Genomic DNA, 19,253 nt, shown 5'->3' on the forward strand with positions numbered 1-19,253 from the left:
AGTCAGACGGCAAGAGAAACACACAACATGCAGAGAGTCCTCATGTCTGACTGAAAACCACTGTTGATGCATTTTAACTATATGAATACAAGGAAAATTTTAATTAGATGGGTAAAAGTTTATTGAAGCTTTAAACAGAAAAATTACACGCATATAACACACAGATCCTCTAGACAGATTTAAGTGGCTCCACGCTTATGAAACTGTGGAATAAATAAATAACAACTATACTTTAGAAAATATAATTAGGATGATCTGCATTTGCTCTGGATACATGTCACAAATGAACTCATTGTCCTTAAACTTTGACTGTCTGATGTGCTTCAGATGCATTTTAGCTAAAGGGATTAATCAGACGTTTCTTCTGTGTTTAAATAAAATCAACTGATTCACTCGGCCTCTCGTCTCATGATGGCTACTTTCTCCTGTTTCCTCCACCATTGGCAAGAATCATCACCAGCCGCATGAAGATATTGAGTGTGTCCATGTAAATGCCCATACACCTGTAAGATCAAAGGCAAAGCAAAACGACACATCACAGTCAGAAATATATTTATTTTATAGAAGACAGAATTTACATTTAAAATCTCGGCAACAGCACAAGTTACAAAATTTCAACATTTTCCTGTGCGTGCCCACTCAAGTCACTTACGCGTTGATAGGGTCATACTTCTGAACACCATAAAGGGGGTGCGTCTCTGCTCGCTTAATAACCTTCTGCGTGTCATACAGCAGGAACATGCTGAAGAGCACCAGACCTCCATAAACAGCCACAGAGTACAGACCGGCCCCGAACGCTGAAGTGGGCGGCAGAAACATGGAACCTTTGGAGAAAAAGCGTGGTTGATCACATGAAATTCACCAAACATTCTCTGTGCTGAACTGTAAATTCATTTTACCCAGAGAAGAGGCAAAGACCACTCCAAATCCCACAGCGAGCGGGCCGCCCATGCTTAGAAATTTGTCACTGGGCGCACACATGGCCACAGTCGACAAACCACCCACGATGCCTGCCGTGTACCAGGCAGCTCGAATCATCAGCGGGCCGCCCAACAGAGTTAACGGAGCAATTACGGCTCCCATCACACCTAGACACAGAAGTTAACACACACATACTGTATGAGTGTGAGCACATGTCTGGAAACACATGGCAAGACAATCGGGCCTAATTCACCCTCATGACAATCCTAGGTAACCTTCCGATTGATGGTACAGATAATCCTTCAGATGATTTTTAGAGTTAAGAGATCTGCTCAGAAGCACAATGGGGGAAAACGCAGAGGACAAACCGTCAAACATATTGGCCCCTAGGAACCAAATTGACCATGTCTGCTTTAGAACAAAAATTCTCAAAAAAGGAGCACGCTGCCCTCCAGTGGAGGCTTAAAGTACAACATCGTTTCTGACCATCAGCTTCAGGACTGTGAAAGCACTTTACCTGCATGCAGGGCCCAGGCAAGGTGCTTAGGTACCATACTGTGCTCATATGAGATCGACCTCACCAACATTCCTGCACCAATCATGGCTGCAAATGTTGCACCGATAGCCTGCAGACAATTATGAAGTCATATTTAAAAAAAAAAGATCATATTTGGTAATGTCGTACTTGTAAAACCCTACAAAATATACATTTTAATATCAAAATATCAACAGTTTAGATTAAACTGTCTTTTAAATAAATAAATGAAAATGTAGTGTAAAGAGTGATGTACCAGCCAGGAGCCTCTCATCATGAGCCCCATGAGAGCTGGTGATCTGCTGACGGCTACAGCAGAGAGACCGGTCAGACCCACACTGCCCGCAAAGTACATGTATGTGGAGTGAATCCTGTCCTTCACGTATTGTGGCCAGATCCTGCGGTTAAAAACATTTTTAAAAGTTTTTCACACAATACAGTCATATAGTCACGTTTCATGGTTTTGAAAATCAAAGAGAAATGAGCTACTGCAACATTAAACATGCATTTACTTTAGAGATATAGTGAGATTTTAAAACTACAAGCTATAAATAAGGTCATAATGTAATGCATCTAAATGATAGGGTTAGGACTAAAAACAACAAAAGTTTGTTCCAAAATCAATCTTATAAAAAATTCTAACCTATTGTACATCTTTGTGCTTTACTTGCAGACATTATTATAGGGTTTGGTTTTGGATTGAAGTGAGTGAATTAAACGCAGCCCTAAGCCTGGACTGGGCTTATATCGAGGGGCACCTGTCAACACCTCAACCAAAAACATAAACAGTGAAAGACTGGAGGGTCATAAAAAGAGTAGAGAAACAAAACTGTACTCTACACAAAGGTTTACTCATGAGACGCAAGACATCGTTTTCCATGATTTCACACCCTAATGTTAAAAGAATGTTAAAAGAGGTTTGATCTATACACACTTCTGGCAAGCTGAGCATTTAGACATGTATGATGATCGAGGGCAAAGCTTACACTGCTTTCTCTATTGCTCCCATCTCATTGGACATCCCAAGGCCGTAATAACACAAAGCTCCCAATCCGACTGCGGCGCCTCCTGCCAGGATGATTCTGCCCATATTGTCAACTTCAAATGAGGGTTAGACACTTTAGATAGAAACTATGTCATCTCTCAAAAACATGTTCTTATTTTACATCCATAACACATTTTATTTCTAAATTATAATCATCTTTTTTATTTGTATAAACACAAAACATGTTTTTATAGACTGATCATTTGCTCATTTCTGGACTCATGAATGGAATATGAAAATAAAGACAAATTGCTCAATACAGATTCGTTGAAAAACAGAGTCATGACACTCGCATAGACGTCCATTGGAAGAATGGAATGTGGGAGTAAATGGTGTCATGGAGTGAGGAGCCCATTCATTTCAGTGTCTCCCAAACACATTTGCTGTACAGTTGGGGAAATAACAACATGTTTATACACAACGAGTTGGTGGACATATCGTATAATCATAGATCTAATATTCATATTACTCCCCAGACAAAATGCCCCAGACAAACCCTAATATTCGGAGCAGTTTGGGACCTGGTTAGGACACAGGCTAGTATCCAAAGCTTTTTTCTTACGGTGACAGCTGAAGCTGAATGAGGAATTTAAACAGACTTAAGCCCACCATGCGTTTAAAAACACGTCTCTGGCACTGTTGGCCATTAAACTGTGCTAGCACCTGAACCACATACAAAAAATACTCCAAACACTTTCGACACTGCACTGCTTTGGGTCCACAGCAACACATCCGCCATGCGTGAAGTCGAATGGATGAACGGTTCTCCACATAATAAAAATGCAAACAGACAGACAGACACAGAGAATGCTGGCATTATTAGAGAGAAGAATGTGTTCAGCCCCCTTCCTCCTAAGTTTGGAATATTTGGTGTTGATTACTACCTAAGCTGTAAAGTGGTGTTCCTGACAGTCCTACAAATAAGTTGACACCACGGATTTGTTTGGAACTATTGAGCTCTCCATGAACCACATGGCGGCGATATCGAGTGTCATAACTGTTTTTCAACATCTCTTGCTCAATATATTGGTAATAAGTTTTATAGGATTTATGTTTATGTTTATGAATGTTGGAATTGGCAGTAAACATTTCTGTGCAGAACCAGTTTAGAACAGAAATACAGAAGACTGGTAAATTAGGCTCAATGTGTATAGAAGAAAAAGTTGACAGAACGCACTTTTAATGGCAGTGTGTGTCGCAGGTTCAAACGCTGCATCCTGAATCTGTTCTTTGGAGGTCTTGCTGCGGCGGAAGCCCAGTCGAGCTTTTGTGGAATAACTCTGATCACAAACATCACAAAATACAGTAAGTCATTGTGACATTCAATGGCAGCTCTTATTTAAAGGTCTCAAGCAGGTCTTTATTATGGTTGGGAATCAAAATTCGATTCCAATTCTGGAATCTGATCCATAAGAAAGGAATCAGATCTTTCAAAAAAAAAAACATTTCGATTCCACTTTACAATTCCGGACCGCATGGTCACATGATTTTCACATCATCTGTCAAGACCTGAGTCACCTAACCTGATAGCTATCTGTGAGGACCTGCCGCTCCTGTGTGGCTGCATTTTTCGAAATCCAAAAAAGACAAAGCTAAGTGTGAATATTGTGTCAAACTATTATGTTGCAAGACGGTTGTCACCAGCAATATATCGGAGGTTGGTTCATCGTATCGAATTACAAGAATGCACCGTGTTTGATGCGATGCGCATCCCGAGTGCCCACACTGCCGACTCAAAGTGCTCTTCATTAGCCGCCGATGACACTAGTGCCTGGACAACGACACAGCCATGCGCATATCAATGTATCGTCTTTTTTGGCGCAATAAAATAATCGTACCTGTTTGTTTTATACTGCTACGGGGTCTGATAGTGTATTTCCCTTGTTAAATCATTCTACATATTTATTTAATGCTTGTAGGGAAATCTGACAGAGTATTTACGCTGTACACTTAGGGGTGGGCGATCTATAAAAAAAAATTAAAGATAGATCACGATTTTATCCCGATTCTTCTTCAAGGTGGTTTTAGGACTATTTTGCAAATTAAAGGGGCTACAATACAGCCAAACTATATCCCCATATAAAAATATACTCTTTACCATTTATATTTTGAAGAATATTTTAATCAAGTTATTATTTAATGCAAGTGCAAGACCATAAATCAGCTGTTAGAAAAATACATTTTTAATTTTGTTTTGCATCTTGTTGCGGCACTCGGAGTAAAGCTGTGGAATGGCCGTGGAGAAAAATATTTGTGGCTGGGTTTTTCATAACGTGGATCTACGACTTTGAGCAGTTTTTTAAAGCCCTCATTTTCCACAGTCTTTATGGGAATCATGTCTTAGGCCAGGTAAAATGTGACCGCGTCAGTTACATCTTTCCAGCGCTTGCTTGTTCTGTCATACGGAGTTCCTTTCTCAATCCTTCTTTCATTAAAGTCGTTTGTTTAAGCCTTGTAGTTTCCGGATGATTGGTCGTACCTGATTTACTCGCGTGGGGTCCCTTTATAATTTGACTGTCGGCATACTCTTTCGGGTGCTTTCTTTTGAGGTGGTTAAAAAGGTTAGTTGTGTTGCCATCCGACGTTAGAATCTTATCATTGCCACATTTACAAATAACTGTTGTGTGGGCCATGTCAGTTGGGGAAAATCCAAACCATTTCAATATTACTGATGTAGAATTGTTTTTAGGGACCAACTTCCTCCATCGTCACTGACCGCATCACTTAAAGGACAACTTTATTCGATTTTTATGAAAACGCATCCCAGAGAACGATATACTCGGTAATGATGTATTAATTACCCCTATGTTTTCCATTAATCTTACTGAGTTCACAAGCAACTTATACGAGCTTGTTAACATGGCGCAATCTATCGCAAGGATGTTGACGTATTCAATAGATTAGCAACGGATATAACATGTCTTGTACTATATACAGGGTCGGCGCCAGGACATACAGAACGAGGGGGCCTCGTTGTGTCACTGGGGGGGGCATACCTCCACAATACACCCACTTTGAATTGAAACAACAACAACCATCAAGTTTTCATTTAGGCTACCAGACGCAACTATACAGAGCACGAACGCTGCCTACAGCATTCTCATAAATAATAAACGGCCAGCACTGGCTATAATCAATATCAGACAAAAACGCAAAAAACACATCTAACCTTTAGAAAAGCTGCAGTCAACGAGTGGAGGAGTTAAACTTTCTCAGAACGAGGTCTTTCCATTCGTTGCACATTTTGTTTGTAAGGTCCCACTCAAACGCAAGTTTCACGAGTTTGCATTTTTAAAATGGCAAATGCCATAACGGGCCCACGACTAACCTGAATTAGAAATGACTCCGATTACATCTTAAACATTTATTTGCAGTAACATTTACACTTTCAATACTGATTCAACAAAGTACCAATCACTTACATGTTGGATGCTAGACAGAGTGAAAATAAGGACATAACTAGATTTCTGTTTCTACCACGGTACAAACATAAGCTTCATCAGCTAACAAATTTCATCGTCTGAACAGTAAAGCAAAAACTCTGAACCTCTTAACACTTGTAGGCTGCATATTAAAGTATGCAAAAAAGTGAATTTAGTGTTAAGACACCAGAGCACCTCTGCCTGCAGCGTCGCATTCGAACCAAATGCTGCGGATAGGTCGTTTGATTTTCCTTCGGAAAAGGCATCAGCATTTGTAGTGGTGGTGGCAGTACTAGTAGCAGCTGAGGGTACTATGTCAGTCGCATTAAAGTAACTAGACAAAGTAAGTTGCTGCGACTGTGTGACCTTAATAGCTGATTTGTGGCCATCAGACTGCATATGTGATTTAAGGGCGTTTACACCCATCGTAGCTAGCTTAAATTTATTTTTGCAAACACTGCAAAATCCTTCACCTGGTTGACCACGAACGGCTGCGACCATGACTTAAAATCATCGTATTCTAGCAACTTGTCCTGAGATTTGCACATCCCCATGGTGTATCTTCTTTGCTAGGTCTCTTCCTACCAATATCCAAACATCCGGCATTACCGGCAAATCCGCACCGGCCTGAAGCAGTATTAAACTGGTTCCGTGTTTTTGGCACATAATTGTACAATTTTGCGACAGCAAATCACTTGTAAAGTTGATTCAAAATAAAATGTGAATATTATTTTTTCTTTAAAACTTCCTTAAATGTAATGCTTTTTAACTAGGCCTAACCGCAGTCTTAATGTAGTTGTTTCATCATAATCATCATCATCAGCAGCAGAAGAATCTCTGTCAGTACATGTAAGATGAAGCTCTCGTACCTGTTGCTGAGGTTTCATCAGACCGCCAGGACCCTGACGGAGGACAGACCTCAATCCCACCAGAGGAACTGACCTCAGACATGTCAGACGTGACACCAGCATCACGGTCACTTACTGCTTCCTACCAGAGAGTTTTAGTCAAACACACAAACCCCTTTACATGTTATCAATCATCGGCAAACGAGACACTACACGTGAGATTGTCTTAATCTTCAAAAGCAAAATCAAACATCCGAGATAAACGAATACACAGAAAAATAAACCTGAGGCCAGTGACGAGCTCGTGCTTTCATATCACGTTAGGCCTTGTAAAGAAGAGACACCGAAGACAATGTCGTAATAGTTTTACATTCATGACCAGTTTAATCGTATTGCTAAACAATAAATTAAAATCAAGTCAAACTCACCAGTCGGTTTGTTACTCAATTTCACCTCAGAGTTGCGCGTCCACTAGTGACGCAACACAAAACGCTTTCCGGAAAGTTCTCGTGTGTCGCTGTAATAGCGTCAGCCAACGCAATGCACTGTGGGGCATGATGTTTACTGCCACAACACGTCAAAGATTATACATGTGTCATGGCGAACCCTTATTTGGTTTAGAGAAGACAATATGATCGCTGTCACGTGTAGCGTGTGTAAGCTATTCAATGTAATGACCCATTTTATACTAACCCGGTTAGGCTAGCCTTTAACGTTAGACCTTTTAGACAAGATTTAACAGAATAAGAACAAATGGGTCACTTATATATCCAACAGCAAACCCTCCCTAACTCGTTAAAAACAGCATCATCCATACAATATTTATCTAAATATAATCAATCCCTTGATCAATGATATAACATGATGTTGTAGTCTATTTTCTTTTAAGAAACTGTATTTATTCCTTGACGATTTTCCCTCTTTTACAATATTTTGCCAAGTTTTATTTGTTAAATGTTTGTGTGCAGATTTGTAATTTTCTGTCTTTGTAAACGGATGTTGTTAAACTCTTTTGCTCAGGGTTTTTAAGAACAAATGAAGAACCTGTTTGTTTCAGATATGGGGTCAGTTGTGGTTTAGTGGTTAGAGAGTTCGACTCGTACCCAGAAGGTCGCTGGTTCAATTCTCAGTGGCACCAGGAAATGACTGACGTGCTCAAGTAAAGGGCTGGTTATACTCGACGCATTCGCTAGTTCGCCTGCGTGCGCGCGCCAAATGACGTCTTCGCGAAGTTCGCTTTGGTTGAGCGCGAGCTCATTTCGCGGCGGCGTGCACAACATTTCGCGCGGCGCCGCAGTCAACATGCACCGCTTTGAAAAGATTTTGTCTGAACAGGCCGCCTGTACAGACATCTTTTATGATCAATGTGTCGATTTATATTGTATTCAGAATAAATCAATATTTACAACAGTGCTCTTTTGAACTGTGCTTATATCTTCTCATTTTATATAACAAAGACATCCAATGGGTTAATCTATGGCAATGTACATTTAGCAGTCCCTAACCAACAATATGTAGAAATGTGTCTGCATTACGCACAGAAATGAAAGAGTGAACAAAAAGTTTGATGTAAACATTTATTAAGTCAACAAACAATAGTTCGAAATGCATTTCCCCGTCCATCACACTAATCTGCTTCACAAGAGCGATGTTTTCTACATCTCCACGTTTTGTGGCATGCAGTGGGCGAACATTCCATCTTTCTTTTCGCCCTTTTTTTGGATAGTAGCAACAACACAAAAACTCCTACGTTTCCTTGTCGAGCAGCTGCTCGCAAGACGCCATTCTGAATGATCTGACGTAATTCCGGTAAAATCCCTACTTCTCTTCTACTTCCTGCGGATTGAGGACGATTTGGCTTGTGCGCCCCCTGTCGTTTCAAAGAATATCTCAACGCCGAACGCGTCAAGTATAAACGTCTCGTCCGTTTGGGGAGTTCCGGGCGCGGTCAGCGGAGGCTCGTGTATAAACAGCCCTTTATCCTGTTTGCTCTGCAGTGATAGCTGCCCACTGCACCCTACTTGTAAGTCGCTTTGGATAAAAGCGTCTGCCGAATGAATAAATGTAAATGTAAATCTATAAATATACGCCAAGACCTCCAAAAACTCAAACCTTCTTTTTAAAGAGCGACTGGCATCCACATGAACCCACATGTGCTGTTTGTTTGTTGTTTACCACAGTCGCAGAGAGAACACGTCATCACGTTTTTCTGTATCTAAGGGGAGGGGAATTGGTGGGGATCACGTGACGCGTTTTCTGTTACCTCTCGCTGGAAACAGATGCGCTCGCGCTGGATGTGAATCACATCTCATCTCTAAACGCGTTTTCTATTTTTCACTTTTCCGTGCAAATGCATTTTGTTCCATTTTGTTTCAGTGAACTTTCGATACATTTTGTGCTTTTGTATAGATTTTTTTATGTGATTTTAGCTTTTGTGATGTTTTAATGTACAATGCCGGTTCCGCTTTGAATGGACGCGATGACCATAATGATAAAAATGAATATTTAATTTTATTCAATGTTTTTGGAATTTCCCTGTGATGCTGCGACCGGACGAGCAAACACGGTACAGTATCACATGACGTTTATTATATTATCAGCGTGATATTAAAAACCACGAATGACATTCTAGAGGTTTATGTTCAATGTTGTCTCAAACTGATGTGCATTAGGGTTATGCACAGGCAGTTGTTAGAGAATGACAATACATAATATTATTTCATTTATTATTGGAACATGGAACTATCAATGATTAAAGACGGAACGAAAGTGAATGGGGCAAAGAGATAATATTTTATAAAATGATTAATCAATAATATTTCATTCTTATTTTGTGTTCTTGTGCAGTGTGAATGTCTTGCGAGTGTGTGTGGAATGTAACACACGTGTGTCACCAGAGAGTTTTACACTCACATGATATTCATCAATGATCATTTACATTCACACATTTCACTAAGACATCTGGTTCTCTTAAACAGAGCCATTCAAATTCATTGTTACTAGTTAGTCAACAAAGGTCTACTTATTCAACAAAGGTCTACTTATTTCATATAATATTTCATGTTTTCATACGAAATCGTTATAATAAGTGTAATTTATAGTATTGATATCTGTGTTGATCAAGCCATTGGTTATGACCTTATTAATAAATTAAAACATAGCAAAAATCCCAGACCCTGGGCAACAAACTTATAAATTCGATTTAGAAAGAAAAGGGTTTCATTGTTTTTGTATTTATTGTGCAGATTATCATTTATTCAACTGACATGCACAAAATGGTGAATTTTGATAGTTATAGAGCTGTTAAGAAAAGGAAAACACTGATGTTACACTGAGTCTAATTTACAGCTCTCCCATAATAAAAAACAAGACCAGACCTGCCTTCTAAGCACCATATGCTGGACTTTACTGTATAATTATCTCTAACAAGAGTCCCAAATATCTGTGGTTTTGACAGCAGATCTGGCTGTCTGGTTTAGCTTCTGGATATTTTGAAAACAGTTTCTCATTTTAAGAGTGCATATCTGCATAACAGTGATATCTAAGACCTTTTCTTTCCTTATTGTATTTTTCATAAAAAAAAAATCACGTTTGCTTTCCGATCCACATTGATGAAAACCAGATGAATGTTAACAGTCTGGTCATCAGGGGCCATATTACAGAAACTTCCTATCTTAAGTCCCAAGTTATGATCTGACATGTTAAATGTTCTAAATGGGTTTCAAATTCAAAGCATCATGGGAACTAACACATAGCGTGAAGATGCCGTGAAGACACGTGCCCTAATATACTGCAATGTAATGTCATGTGCAGTTTTTTGAAAACAGTCTTGAAAATAGAGTTGATCACACTGAAAGATATCTCCGTGCGGTGTTTTTAGGTGGCTAAATACCGCAATTTGTTATTTGAATTGCCTTCCTTTATTTAGTGCCAAATAGGCCTCAATAACATCTCTTTTTTTGGTTATTATTCTGTAGCATATATTGTTGCCTTTCGCAAATTACAAAGATTTCAATTTCAAAACAAACATTTTTATTTAGATTATACATTTGTAAATGCAGAAAAACAAAGAGGCAGAAGAATGCAATGTAGGCTATAGCCCAACGAGATGAAGCTAAATACAAACTAAATATTAAATGTCATATATTAAACAATCAGCTTCGTCTTCATCAACCACCCCCCCCACCCGCGTCATCTACACGATTCATCCGCTCCCAATCACCAGACTTTTAACTCCTGGACTACATATCCCATCATGCACTACACACCTCTGCCATCATTGATTTCCCCACACCTGACTTTCATTTCACTCCACCTGAACCTCATCCCATGGACTCTATTTATACTCACCCTTTTGTCTTGATGTAGTTTATTTTGCTCAGCATATACCTTATCTTGGACTCCCTTTGTAAATGTGATCCGTAATCTTTCTCTGTGGGTGTTATTCTGTTTTACCCGTTTAACCCTGTGTATTATTATTTGTGTATTTTACTCTATTCCCTTGTATGTTTGAATGGATTCATTAAATCATCATCATTGACATTCTAGTGTACTTATCGCATCTTTATTCTTCTGGTGAACTGTTACAACATAAAAACAAATAAAAGCCAATTGTTCAGGCTTGTTCAGTGCAAATGAACACAGCCTTGAAAAAATTATAACCAAATGCTGCGAAGTTAAAATTAGCCAGTATTTTTGCAACATAGCCTAATGCAATACAAAAGGCACGGTATAATAATTTTTCAGTAATATGATGTACAAAAATTTTAGTTTAAATATAACTTTATCTTTTTAAAACAAATCTTTGAAAGTTTTTTTAGCATTTATATTTTGTAAGCAGTTTGCCATAAGATCACACACATCGAATGAAAAAGCTGTTACAAGGCTCTAAAGCATATTGTACATAATGCTCTAAAAACCAAAAATAAACATCTAGATCGGTCCTGGGTGTGGGTATGTTTTGAGTCATCACCCAGTGTTTTTCACATTGGTGCACATTTTTTTTTTGGGGGGGGGGGTGTTTTTGCCTTTATTTAACAGACAGTGATTTTGGAGAGGACAGGAAGCGAAGTGGATGAGAGAGAGAAAGAGAGGGGGGTCAGGGAAAGGACCACGAGCCGGGATTCGAACTCGGGTCGCCCGGGACGCACCGGCGCCATATCTAGGAGCACAAACCACTAGAACATCGGTTCCGACCTTTTTCTTTATTCTATGTCTGGGGTCAACTTCTGACATTCTTGTGGTTATTGCATAAAAAAAAACATAAAATGTAAATGTAATAGGCAATTTTCTACCCTGGTTTTGAGGCCAGCTCAAGAAACGCTCTGTTTTTCTCTGTGGGCCGCATTGAAGACTTGGAAGTAAACGCCCAATGCTATGATTGGATAACAGTTCCTAAAGACAGCAGTGTGTCCTGTGATGAACGTTTCTGTGTGTCTGTTTGACAAGCCATGTGCTGACTTGGATCTTTCTGTAAACTTGGGTAGACACGTAGGCTACACATAATCAGGACATATATAGCCATCCTTAACAAAGCAATTGTGACGCATCGTACATATATTTATACTCACATAAAATTCCAGTCCAATTCAATATTGACAGCGCAGCGTTGCTTTTCAATCTCAGTCTCGCTACAAATCCAGCATCGACATGTGCCATGTTTACAAAGGAATCCGCAGTGAGCTGGAACGTCTTTAAAAATAAATTTTAACCATGGATTACGAATATCAGAATCCGAAGGAAGCGAATGTGTTTGTTGCTTGGTCGCTCTTAATAAAAATAACAGTGAAAGAAGTCCTTACCCCTTGCACATATGACACGTGGCCAGCCGCTCTCGAGAGCCATTCGCTAAAGTTACTATGGCAAGCTGTTTTGACATAAAATACCCCTTGGAGTACTAGTCATAATTTAGTTTTGACTAGTCAGAATTCCACTTCCAGATATCTCTTCTGTAATTTTGACTCGTCATAATTGGAATTAGTATATCTACAACGTGATAATGACTAGACATATCAGGCAATGAAGATATCTACAAAGTTATTTCGTCTTGCCATAATACACATTCAAGATACTGTAGCTACAATGCTGTTTTGACTAGTCATATTCTTCAATTGAATTCCATTGGAAAATATTTTCAGATATCTACAAATGAGTTTTGACTAGTAGAAACAGCAATTAATGATATCTAAAATAGATTTTGTACTAGCCCTAACTAATTCCAATTAGAGATATCTCTAACCGAATTATCACGAGGATAATTAATAATTTGAGATATTTGAGATTAGTCATATTCACATTTAAGATATCTTTAATGAATCATTTTTAAAGATATCCAAAATACAGTTACATATCTGAAAGTAATTTATTACAAGTAAAATCACAATTGAAGATATCTTGAATCCTATTTTTGACTAGGCAAAACTTAATAAGAGATATCTTGAATTGGAATTCTTCCTAGTGAAATCTCCTTTAAAGATATCTGCAATTTAATTTTGAATTTGTCAATCTGATTTTTGACTAGGGGGGTCTTCATTTGGAGACATCTTCATTTTGCTTGGCGACTAGGAAGAATTTCAATATAGATATCTGGAATTAACATTCTTACTAGTCAAAATTACTTTATAGATATGCATGCAAATACACTTTTTCTAAGCCCCACCTTAAGCGTTTATAACCAATCCTTCCTTGGAAACTGTTGTCATCTTCCAATTTGTCAAATAATTGTATAATAAAGGTCCTACATTTTGTGTCATTCAAACTGCTTTATACAGAAGTCATTTAAAAGAATGAAAATAAAAACATTAAAAAAGTAGCATAAGGTATGAAGAGGGTTTTGTTAAATTAAATATTGTAAAGCTGGAGATGTGTGCTGTGAATTAAATTGTGTTTGCCTTTATTCTAAATGAACACATTAAAGATAAACATCTGTATAGGCATCATGTCTGGTGCAACATTTTGATTCATTTTTCAATCTTTTTAATGCACTGGCGCTCATCAATTAACACAGCAGAACATCACCATCATTGATCTATTACTATAATATAATACAATATACAATACTCCCACCTTGTGTGTAATTACCTAAAGACACGACTAAACCTGCATCAACAAAGAACAAAAAAAAACACACTATGCATAACAAAACACACTAATAAATGCCATCAATGCCAGTTAAACTTTTATTTAGTTGTAATCTTCTTTAAAGAAGTCTTCACTTGTTTACCTGTTCTGCCATAAAAGCATTATTCTTGTCAATCACGTGTTTATTTGTACTTCTTGGTATATAATTCAAATGTTTTTCACTCATGTCTCTTTAATATGTATATACATATCTCTGGCATAGATAAGTTACCCTTATTTTAGTGAGATGGAAGGGGACGTAGTACTTCCAACTGGGGAAAGTGTAACAGCTAACAAAACCCATTGGCATCCATTTAAAAAACTAGCCTGTGTTCTCCTTTGCTGTGTAACGATGAAGCCAAGTTGATAACATTAGCCGTTGCGCTTTTTTGGCTAAGTTTGCACCGGCTTTCCTTCTAGTGGCTTTGGCTCTGATGTGGGGGAGGAGCTGAGTAAATTAAGTCTCGCGTCACACAACAGCAAATCGACTAGGAGCAGGCACAATTCAGATATCTTAAACTATAATTGCGACTATTCGAAACTGAATTAGAGATATCTTTAAATAGGTTTGCGTATGTGTGATGCGTTGATTTTAGATATCTATGATTTCATTGCAGATATCTCAAATAGAGTTTTGACTAGTCAAACATATTTACAGATATCTCGATTCAGATTTCTTACTAGCGCAATTATAATTGCAGATATCTCTAATTATCAATTTGACTAGTCAAATCTTAATTATGACTCGTCAAAATACAATTAAAGCTATCTAATACATATTTTATGGATAGTCAAACCAAAGTTTTTATGTCAAAACGGCTAGCCATAAAGTTACAGTGTTGCCAGATCTTCACAGAAAATAAACATTTACATTTACATTTAGTCATTTCGCAGACGCTTTTATCCAAAGGGAGTTAAAAGATGGGTAAACATTTGAAGCAATTGGGTCAACATTAGGAAAACAAAAGGCATAAGTGCAATAAAAACTTGTCTCACAAAGTTAAGTTTAATATATAAACAGTATATATATATTTTTAGATAAGATATAGAAATCAGAAATGATCCGTCAGGTGCTGACGGAAGAGATGAGTTTTCAGCTAATTCTTAAAGATGGCCTCAGAATCTGCTGATCTTGTAGCAGCAGGGAGATCATTAGTCTGTATTAGTGAATAAAGATAAGGGGGTGCCAAACCAGTGGTGGTCTTGTAGGCCAGGAGCAGATTCGTGAATTTCATGCAAGAGACTATAGGGAGCCAATGTAACTTGATGAAGAGATTAGTGAGGTGTGCTCTCTTCGGTTCATTGAAGACCACTCTTACCGCTGCATTCTGGATCATCTGTAGAGGTTTGGTCATGCAAGCAGGAAGTCCAGCTAGTAGCGCATTGCAATAGTCAAGTCTGGACAGAACAAGAGCCTGGACCAGGACCTGCATAGCATGCTCGGATAAGAAAGGTCTTATTTTCCTTATATTGTAGAGGATAAATCCAAAGGACTGAGTGGTGCTGGCAACCAGATCTGTGAAGTTTAGCTGATCAGTGGGGATGGGAACTAGCGGGCAGGTAGTTGGGTGGTTAGAAGACATGACCTTGGAAACATCATCTTCAGATAGGAGAGAAAAAGAGGGGAGCGAGCATGTGTCGGGGGTTTGGGTGTGATCAAGAGTTGGCCGTGCCTTGATATAAATCTTAAAATGCAAATTGTTTATATATTTTATTAGACCAAAAAATCCTAAAATCTGCAACTGACCATTTATTAAGACCTAAGTGCAGAGGCTTTTTGATCTAAGACCAAACAACAAGCATAAGTGTGCTTATTAATAACGAACATGGCAACACTGCAAAAGAGCGCTGTGTGATGCAGCCTTCCGAGTATAAACACAACACAGTACGTATCAGCGGTACTTTAGTTTAAACCTACGGACCAAAATGAATCTTTAGCCAAAAAACATGTCGCTATGGTTACCAGTTTGTCAATCATCACAAATGCGGGAGTGTGTACATGGCTTAAGTCATTGGCGATATTCGTTGATATTCTTCCGTTGAGGCGGTGTTCAACCTATCAATGACGATAGGTGCATTCCAGGACCTGGCGCTCGCTGGGCCTGGTGTCAATAACAGATGTAATCTCAGTAACAAGGACATCTTCAGTTCTGACACATACTTACTTTATATAACGAAAGCTCGGGTCAAAATTGATTACTTAATTCATGACACCTTTAATGACATTTCACTATAATGTATTGTTTCTAATAAACAACTCAATAGAATAATTTGAGCACAATTTTGCAATTACATGAGTCATGTGTGACGTGTTTGTGTCATTTCAGAGTCTGAGCAGAGAACAAAGATGAAGGAACTGATTTGGACAAGCGACTAAGAGAGAGACTGTCACACACAAGAATGCGCATTAAATACGCCGTCTCTGTCATCTTTATTGTGGCTCTGGTCATTATAGAAAAGGAAAACAACATAATTTCCAAGTAGGCACCATTCATCATCGAAGAGAAATGTCACTTATAGATAAAAGTTTCAAAAACAATTTGAGTTATTCGCAAGTGTGCAAGTTAGGACTTTATTTTAGCCCCACAAATGTAACCGTGTGTTTTTTTCACTGTGCTCTGTTTTCTTTCAGGGTGTCTGATAAGCTGAGCCCAAAGCTGACCCCTTTGACGCCACTCCTGCGGCCCACTGCGTCTGTCTCGTCCACTCAGGGACACAATAGATCTGTTTTATCTAACATCAGCCAGACTGAAATCTCGCCCTATCGGGTGAACAACTCCATCCAGGAGAGTCCGTCGCCTGCGTCTGATGCAGGAGGAAGGAAACACATTCTTCTGTTGGCGACGACTCGTACGGGCTCCTCGTTCGTGGGTGAATTCTTTAACCAGCAGGGGTCAAATATGTTTTACCTGTTTGAGCCGCTGTGGCACGTGGAGCGCATGTTAACGGTGGAGAGCGGAGGGACGAATGCCACGGTGGCAGGCCCGGCGTATCGTGATGTTCTGCGCAAGCTGTTCCTGTGTGACTTCTCTCTGCTGGAGAGCTTCATCGAGCCCCAGCCACACGAGCACGTCACCTCATTCCTCTTCCGTCGTGAATCCAGCCAATCGCTGTGCGAAGATCCCATCTGCACACCCTTCGTCAAAAAAGAATTTGAGCGCTACCACTGTCGCCTGCGCCGCTGCGGGCCGCTCAACCTGACCCTCGCTTCTCACTCCTGCAAGCAGAAGAAGCATCTTGCCATTAAATCCGTCCGCGTGCGTCAGTTAGAAACTCTGAGGCCGTTGGCCGAGGACCCCCGACTAGACATGAAATTCATCCAGCTGGTCCGAGACCCTCGCGCCGTGCTCGCCTCACGAATGGTTGCCTTTTCTAATAAGTACAAAAACTGGAAGAAGTGGGCCATGGAAAGAGACGTTCCAGTAGACGACGAAGTGAGAAAGCTGAAAGGAAATTGCGATAACATTCGCATGTCTGCTGAGATTGGACTGAAACAGCCAGCGTGGCTTCGTGGCCGCTACATGCTGGTGCGCTACGAGGACATAGCTCGGTTCCCCATGAGCAAAGCAGCAGACATGTACAATTTCACGAGCCTTCCCTTCAGCTCAAAGCTAGAAGAGTGGATCTTAAAAAGTACTCAAGCGTCTAAGGAGGTGACCGGATTGTATTCCACTCAGAAAAACTCATCTGAACAGGTGGAGAAATGGAGGTTTAGCATCCCCTTCAAACTGGTCCAGTTAGTGGAAAAAGTGTGCGGCCCCGCCATGACTCTATTTGGCTACAGGTTTGCAGAGAACAAAGAGATGTTGACTGATAAATCAGTGAGCTTGATTGAAGAAAAAAACTTCTTATGATTGTAAACGGACTTCACTTGACTAACGGTGAGATTTATGAAGAAGTATCTGACATACTGTAAACGGTCATGACAGAGCTTTTGAAGAAGTCAAATATTTACTTTTGTAATAAATGACCAGTATGTCTAAGGTAACGGAGTTGTTAGATGTGGGTGGTGCATGTGTTTATTGTAGGTGGAGGGGGGTGGTTCTCTAAAGATTCTTTCCACAGCTGGATTGCAGAAATACAACATATGTTCTCAGAAACTCTCACATTAGTAAGGAGCAGCGTGTTTGAGATTTTGGACATTTTTCAGATATCATTTATTAACTCTACAGGCTCTATATAGGAGTGAACTGGAAATGCCACATTCATGCAGTTTGTTGAGAAGAGACTGTTATATTTTTTGATGCAGATGTCAAATCCTCCATGTGTTTTCTCTGTGGTTTTGGCCAAGCAAAGAATAAACACTGAGCTTTTCCGTACCGAGGCCATCACAGCACAACAAGTTAGAAAACCAAAACTTATGTATGACAACAAGGAGATCCAGTTTATTTGTTCCTCTTCAAAATCTTTCTACACATCATAAAATATCCGATTTTTTACTTTGTCAACTGAATCTGAATGTGCCTTGTCTGTAATGATTTTGCAGAACGAAATGTTTTAAAAAGTTAAGGGGTACTCTTTGGTAACGGCAAGTATCATTACATTCAATTTGATTGAACTATTTAATGAAATATTGCATGGCGGTTCTGCCACAGACTTGGTGCAGAATGTGAAGATCTTTTTCTGCAGTTGAGGATTCATGAATGTGTTTACTGCACACGGATCTAAATTTAAACAAAGATCTGTAAGCACTAATTAGGGTGGAGTCCAAGAATCCTCGTAAACCACCACGACGGCTAAAAAATAGTAGCAATATGGCATTTCTTTGAGCAAATCCAAACTCTGAAATCTTGGGTTAGGGTTAGGGTTAGGGTCACATCCATGCCCATCCATGCCCACACTTCTAGAAATATTTTATCTTCAAGTAGGCTATGAAGCCTTCGTGTTCACAACACTATCTGCTATTTAAATCACCAAAGAGAACCTAACATGATGATTTACTCAGAACTCCTCCTGTGTGTGGTATAGAGCAGTTTACTCAACCTAACCTCAACCTCCGTCCCCCCCACACACACTTATTACAAAAAAGAATCAAGGGATTTTTCAAAAAGACATGTTAGGCTTCATTTTAAAGGCGAAGAATCAGTGTGGTTAATATGAACTGTGTGTAAAGGGTGGAGCACGGGTGTACGGTCAAAGCAAATATAGAATTAACCAACCACTTTCCACATTCTCAGACGCTGCTCTTTTCCTTACAAGTGAAATAGAGCTATAACGCCCCACCCTGCATTTAGACCATCCACCACATCAGATAAGGAGAAGCATAATATGAATCCTTTAGAGAAAACAGTATTGCGTTGTTGATTCAAAGTACTCATCACTTACTGGTCTCATCCAGTTCATTTGCTGAGATTAGAAATTCA

The 19,253-nt window shown here is 39.3% G+C and overlaps 2 protein-coding genes across 3 annotated transcripts; one reads left to right on the top strand and one right to left on the bottom strand.

Annotated features, from left to right (window-relative positions):
* Nucleotides 1–97: 97 nt before the first annotated feature.
* ghitm (growth hormone inducible transmembrane protein) lies at nt 98–7,341 on the bottom strand. Its single transcript, XM_056770761.1, has 9 exons — nt 7,200–7,341; nt 6,793–6,913; nt 3,679–3,781; nt 2,443–2,554; nt 1,713–1,854; nt 1,439–1,547; nt 900–1,088; nt 653–824; nt 98–503 (listed from the first exon to the last, which is right to left on the bottom strand). Exons 2-9 carry the CDS (start codon nt 6,892–6,894, stop codon nt 416–418), a joined length of 1,017 nt encoding a protein of 338 aa, XP_056626739.1. The 5' UTR covers nt 6,895–6,913; nt 7,200–7,341; the 3' UTR covers nt 98–415.
* A 1,731-nt stretch (nt 7,342–9,072) lies between these two features.
* chst3b (carbohydrate (chondroitin 6) sulfotransferase 3b) lies at nt 9,073–18,253 on the top strand. 2 transcript variants are annotated; one of them, XM_056771737.1, is made up of 3 exons: nt 9,073–9,337; nt 16,218–16,370; nt 16,523–18,253. In XM_056771737.1, exons 2-3 carry the CDS (start codon nt 16,291–16,293, stop codon nt 17,742–17,744), a joined length of 1,302 nt encoding a protein of 433 aa, XP_056627715.1. In that variant the 5' UTR covers nt 9,073–9,337; nt 16,218–16,290; the 3' UTR covers nt 17,745–18,253. The 2 variants fall into 2 exon arrangements, with proteins under 2 accessions (XP_056627715.1, XP_056627716.1); XM_056771738.1 differs by lacking the exon at nt 16,218–16,370.
* The last annotated feature ends 1,000 nt before the right edge of the window (nt 18,254–19,253 follow it).

Source organism: Triplophysa dalaica, chromosome 17 (assembly GCF_015846415.1).
Source record: "Triplophysa dalaica isolate WHDGS20190420 chromosome 17, ASM1584641v1, whole genome shotgun sequence".
Taxonomy (NCBI): Eukaryota; Metazoa; Chordata; class Actinopteri; order Cypriniformes; family Nemacheilidae; genus Triplophysa; species Triplophysa dalaica.

What these genes read in the sequence shown, in the direction of transcription:
- ghitm (XM_056770761.1), bottom strand. Translation starts at nt 6,894, where the DNA reads ATGCTGGTGTCACGTCTGACATGTCTGAGGTCAGTTCCTCTGGTGGGA. An exon ending in TGATGAAACCTCAGCAACAG is followed by an intron (nt 3,782 to 6,792) that starts GTACGAGAGCTT and finishes GTTTGTGATCAG; the next exon opens with AGTTATTCCACAAAAGCTCG. An exon ending in TGCCTGGGCCCTGCATGCAG is followed by an intron (nt 1,089 to 1,438) that starts GTAAAGTGCTTT and finishes TTCTGTGTCTAG; the next exon opens with GTGTGATGGGAGCCGTAATT.
- chst3b (XM_056771737.1), top strand. Translation starts at nt 16,291, where the DNA reads ATGCGCATTAAATACGCCGTCTCTGTCATCTTTATTGTGGCTCTGGTC. An exon ending in GAAAACAACATAATTTCCAA is followed by an intron (nt 16,371 to 16,522) that starts GTAGGCACCATT and finishes GTTTTCTTTCAG; the next exon opens with GGTGTCTGATAAGCTGAGCC.